The sequence below is a fragment of the Pygocentrus nattereri genome, chromosome 22, assembly GCF_015220715.1.
Source record: "Pygocentrus nattereri isolate fPygNat1 chromosome 22, fPygNat1.pri, whole genome shotgun sequence".
NCBI lineage: Eukaryota > Metazoa > Chordata > Actinopteri > Characiformes > Serrasalmidae > Pygocentrus > Pygocentrus nattereri.
This window is the reverse complement of record NC_051232.1, coordinates 7,613,266-7,619,265: the sequence shown is the minus strand read 5'-3', so window position 1 is coordinate 7,619,265 and position 6,000 is coordinate 7,613,266. Positions and strand designations below refer to the sequence as shown.

General features: G+C 40.7%; 1 protein-coding gene across 3 annotated transcripts in view; it reads left to right on the top strand.

Annotated features, from left to right (window-relative positions):
- Window positions 1-6,000, top strand: part of acsl1a (acyl-CoA synthetase long chain family member 1a) — a 70,849-nt gene that overhangs the window by 59,183 nt on the left and 5,666 nt on the right. For all 3 annotated transcript variants that reach the window (XM_037532976.1, XM_037532975.1, XM_037532977.1), the window contains exons 14-17: window positions 1-33; window positions 2,581-2,653; window positions 2,729-2,817; window positions 4,706-4,822. The exon at window positions 1-33 is cut by the window's left edge and continues 63 nt beyond it. In XM_037532976.1, the coding sequence (XP_037388873.1) occupies window positions 1-33; window positions 2,581-2,653; window positions 2,729-2,817; window positions 4,706-4,822 (312 nt within the window). The remainder of the gene's footprint in view (window positions 34-2,580; window positions 2,654-2,728; window positions 2,818-4,705; window positions 4,823-6,000) is intronic.

Below are 6,000 nucleotides of genomic sequence, written 5' to 3'. Positions count from 1 at the left end.
CTCACATTCCTAAGGGCTGCTCTGGGCTGCCAGGTACACTAATGAAGTGTTACACCTACTCCAAATTTCATGTTTCATTCCAGAATTTGGCTCTTCTCCGCCACTGAATTATATGACGAAAGTGAGCTGCCAGTGTATGGAGTCAAATTAGGGTCTTTAATGGTGACGAGAAAAAAAAATATATCGCAAATATAAGATTAGCATTTTGCATTTTACGTTCCTGTTTTGTTTTTGCAATACTTTCCCTCTTTTGCGTTTCTTTCTTTTGTTTGCGCGTCACACTGCTTTTCTTTGCGTCTTGCATTTTACGTTCCTCTTTTTTTTTGCGCTTCTCTCTTTTCTTTGCTCCGGTTTTACCCTCTGTGTGGGGGCGGGGGAAGAGGCGTGGCCAAGATCGAAAGGCGTGCCGTGAACGTTCCGCGTCATCAGTTGGAGCCACCGTTACACAGCACGGCAATTCGGTTTACTGGTATCATGGCAGACGGTCGCCCAGCTGGACCACAGCTATATACACTGATATATATACAGCTATATACACTGATATATATACAGGTATATACACTGATATATATACAGCTATATACACTGATATATATACAGGTATATACAAGCTGAGGGAACTACTGAGGACAAGTTGTAAGCCTTCTGTGCCGAACCATGTCCATGTACCAGAAAGTGGTAAATCTGCACGTTCTGGTGTCTCCTTCTGCATCACACACACACACTTGGCAGTAGGTCATCAGGATTGGAGCTGAAAACTACTGGTCTACTGAATCAGGCCAGTGGTTCCCAATCCTGGTCCTGGAGTACTCCTGTCTTGCACATGTTGGTATTTTGTCAGCACCCGAACTAATTAGATGGTCATGAAGCCTTTACTGTGTTCAAGTGTGTGTGTGATGCAGAAGGAGACACCAGAACGTGCAGATTTACCACTTTCTACCTAGACATGGTTCGGCACAGAAGGCATACAACTTGTCCTCAGTAGTTCCCTCAGCTTGTATATACCTGTATATATATATATATATATATATATATATATATATATATATATATATATATATATATATATATATATATATATATCATTGTATATAGCTATATATATATATATATATATATATATATATATATATATATATATATATCAGTGTATATAGCTGTGGTCCAGCTGGGCGACCGTCTGTCATGACACCAGTAAACCGAATTGCCGTGCTATGTAACGGTGGCTCCAACTGATGATGCGGAACGTTCACGGCATGCCTTTCGATCTTGGCCACGCCTCTTCCCCCGCCCCCACACAGAGGGTAAAACCGGAGCAAAGAAAAGAGAGAAGCGCAAAAAAAAAAAAGAGGAACGTAAAATGCGAGATGCAAAGAAAAGCAGTGACGCGCAAAGAAAAGAAAGAAACGCAAAAGGGAGAAAGTATTGCAAAAAAAAAAAGCAGCAACATAAAATGTGAAACGCAAAGAAAAGAAAGAAACGCAAAAGAGGGAAAGTATTGCAAAAACAAAACAGGAACGTAAAATGCAAAATGCTAATCTTATATTTGCGATATATTTTTTTTCTCGTCACCATTAAAGACCCTAATTTGACTCCATACCAGTGTAGCTGTGGAAATTATGGAGCCAGTTTAACATTAAATTTGATTTGACTGTATATCAGACTGTGTATCAGATTTTTCCATATTTCCACAAAATCAGAGCTCCATATTAAAAAAAATCCATCAATGTCCTGATAGATGCTTAAATGCAGAGGCTGTTTATAGAGTTCTGGAGTTCTCAGTGCACAGGTTTAGACATACTATCGTTCTTGCTCATCTTCTCTATTTGTTGTAAAGAGATGTTAAATGTCTGGTAATAGTAAATAATACTTTATAAATCCAAATTAAATTACATTACATCCTTTTCTTCAGCATTGGCAAATACACTCAATTAAACCCAGATTAATAGGCCCAGATTAAAGTGCCAGTTACAATTAGGTTCATTACTTTCTACATTTAGATTAATATTCAGCTACAAGCACATTTATTACCAGCTACACGTAGATTAAATATAAAGCTACAATCATGTTCATTACCAACTACTTATTTATAATAAGCTTACTATCCACAGTTAGATTAGATATAAAGCTACAATCAGGTTCATTACCATCTACACTTAGATATTAAGCTTACTATCTACACTTAGATTAGATATTAAGATACAATCATAATCACCTACACTTAGATTAAATATCCCTTTACAATCAGCTTCATTTCCTTACATTTAGCTTAATTATCAGTTTTTATCCTCAATACTAGTAAATACTGTCCACAAATTACATTGCGATATGGATTCACATTCAATTACAATATTCATTAAAACTAAATTACCAAATATACGCAGATTAAGGGCCTATATAAACTCCAACAAGATGACTATTTCAAACACGGGTGCAAACTCCAGGCCTTCAATCACTACCACTATGATCAGTGTCCTTATAGACTTATGTTACCACTAAATTAAATGGAAGTAATTAGATCACTGCTACACTCATCTACATTGCTGCATTCCTGATGGTGCGTGTATGTGTGTTACTCAGTTTTATGAAGGCTATGGACAGACTGAGTGCACCGCGGGATGTTCCATGTCTCTGCCAGGAGACTGGACGGCAGGTAATACATACTTATAATCACATCCAACATAATATGCCAAACACACCAACACACGTCTATTGTGTCTGTGTTTAGGTCATGTGGGAGCTCCACTGCCGTGTAACTACGTTAAGCTGGTGGACGTTTCTGAGATGAACTACTGCGCTGCCAATGGGGAGGGAGAGGTCAGTCACTGTACAGTTGAAAGGGCTTAGTCCTGAGTTAGGACTAGAAACCGGGTGATAACTTTACAGGAGAAGCTTTCATACAATATTTTGTATGAAAGTTGGACCCAATTTTGTCCATTTTATAGCAATAAAATAGGAATATTTTATAGCAGTATGTTTCACTAAGGCTCAATCCCATTTTATGTTTTACCTCTACCCCTTGTTTTCGAGTGTCTCCTTGTCTCTTGGAACTGAGTTACAAGTACTAGTGGCTGAAATTGTGCCCTATGGGATCCTCAAATAAAGAGCATCACTTCATTAACAGCTACTAGCACTGCTCTGTAGGCGACCCTGCCCGTCTGCAGGGACAGCAGAGGAGGGGAAAGTTCAGCTCCTCACTGCTGGGCTTTAGTTACATTTAGGGATCATATGCCTTCAAAGAGGGGGGCAGTTATTTATTATCACCCCCCCCTAATTCTTCAGTGATATGAAGCTGAAGTCAGAGATTCTCCAGCTTCTTGTTCCAATCTTCCTGTTCCACCTTAAATGGAGCAGCAGTTACATTCAGGAGCTTCCGTTTGGAGAGTCATGTAGCCCCAACACTTTGCCCCACCCCTCTATCTCAACAAGAATCAGGACACCCCACCCTGTGAATGCCCAAAACAGATGGGTAGGGCTAAGTGGTAGGGACGAGGGGTGAAATGGGACTGGGCCTTAATCAGAATCTGCATGAACCTTACTATTTTAAAACTGTTTAATCACTTTAAAGGGCTCGTTTACGGAAAACTAGAAGTTCACTTTTTTTAAACCAAATTTTAAACAGTTTATAAACAGTGTTAAGGTTTCAAAGCATGCTGCTCGCTCCCCAGTCCACGCAGTCTATACAGGGGTACTAAGCTGCAAAACGGCTCATTTTGACTTGGTTTTGTGACGTCACAAAAATCATATATTGTTATCGGAAGAAAACCTCACATCTCCAACATGGTAACTTTACAGGAGAAGGGGGAAAAAAAAAACATACTCTACTTTCAATGTAATTCAATGGAACCAGACTGTTTTCCAACTCAGTTTGGCCCTTTAATTTTGATGCATTCATCATGAAATTTCCACACAGTGTAAAGGGCAACTGGCATTTTCACATTATGTCAAAAACTGAAAAACAACAAAATGGAGATACGGGGTTTTCTTCTGACAGCAGCTATATATACACATTTAAGTACATCTGCCTGTCCAACCTACAGCAGGTTAGCCCTGGCCATTCACACTGAAGTTATAAGTAGTGTTTCAGCCCAAACTGCTTTATGAATGAGGGCAGCCCATCAGAGCTCATTTACATATCATCCCATCGGAACAAAGCCTGGCATCTCAGAATTATGTATTCGGTGTTCATTTTGGACCATTTATAATAAAATCTGAAGTAACGATGTAAAGAGCATCTGGCAGATGGCAAATAAATAAACAAAAACAAACAAACAAATAAACAGTCTCCTGGCTGAGACAATATGTCAGTCTTAAAGCTGTTTCTTTAAAGGTTCTTTGACAAAGAAAACTGTTCTATATAGAACCTGAAAACTCAAGAGAACCCCTTGCATGGTTAAAGGGTTCTTGCTGAAAGAATTCAGATTGCACAGAGTGCTGAAGATGGTTCTATATAGAGCCTTTTGGAAACAAAAAAGGGTTCTGCTATTGCTACGATCACAAGCCTGTAACAGTACAAGAACCCTTTTGGGATCCAAAGTTCAACAGAACCATCTACAGCACATTCTCCCTCAATCAGAAGAGCCTGCATGCAAGAACATATAGAGTTCTTTGAGTGTTCATGGTTCCATATAGAGCCATTTTCTTTACTAAAGAACCCCTGAAGAACCAGCTGTGTATGTCTGTATTTAACGTGTGCCTCCTTTAGGTGTGCGTGAAAGGACCAAACGTGTTCCAGGGCTACCTGAAGGATCCAGAGAAGACGGCAGAGGCCATCGATAAGGACGGCTGGCTGCACACAGGAGATATTGGAAAGTGGCTTCTGGTAAATCGAACACCCAGCATGCTCCACCCAGACTATCAGCTACAGCAGCTCCACTGAAGCCAGATTAAACACAGACATACACCGATCAGGCCTAGCATTATGACCTTGTTTCTACGCTCATTGCCCATTTTATCAGCTCCACTTACTACAACCTCAATTCCAATGAAGTTGGGACCTGCAAAAAGTTGGGATCTGCAAATCCTTTTCAACCTATATTCAATTGAATACACTACAAAGACAAGATATTTAATGTTCAAACGGATAAACTTTATTGTTTAATATTCACTCATTTTGAATTTGATGCCTGCAACACGTTCCAAAGAAGTTGGGACAGGGGCGTGTTTACCACTGTGTTCATCACCTTTCCTTTTAACAACACTCAATAAGCGTTTGGGAACTGAGGACACTAATTGTTGAAGCTTTGTAGGTGGAATTCTTTCCCATTCTTGCTTGACGTACAACTTCAGTTGCTCAACAGTCCGGGGTCGACGTCATATTTTATGCTTCATAATGTGCCACACATTTTCAATGGGAGACAGGTCTGGACTGCAGGCAGGCCAGTGTAGTACCCATACTCTTTTACTACGAAGCCACGCTGTTGTAACACGTGCAGAATGTGGCTTGGCATCGTCTTGCTGAAATAAGCAGGACATCCCTGAAAAAGACGTTGCTTGGATGGCAGCAGATGTTGCTCCAAAACCTGTATGTACCTTTCAGCAATAATGGTGCCTTCACAGATGTCCAAGTTACCCCTGCCATGGGCACTAACACATCAGAGATGCTGGCTTTTGAACTTTGCGCTGATAACAATCCAGACAGTCCTTTTCCTCTTTGGCCCGGAGGACACGACGTCCATGATTTCCAAAAACAATTTGAAATGTGGACTCGTCAGACCACAGGACGCTTTTCCACTCTGCGTCAGTCCATCTCAGATGAGCTCGGGCCCAGAGAAGCCGGCAGCGTTTCTGGGTGGTGTTGATATCTGGCTTTCGCTTTGCATGGGAGAGTTTTAACCTGCACTTGTAGATGGAGCGACGAACTGTGTTCACTGACAGTGGTTTTCTGAAGTGTTCCTGAGCCCATGTGGGAATATCCGTTACAGAATGATGTTGGTTTTTAATGCAGTGCCGCCTGAGGGATCGAAGGTCACGGGCATTCAGTGCTGGTTTTCTGCCTTG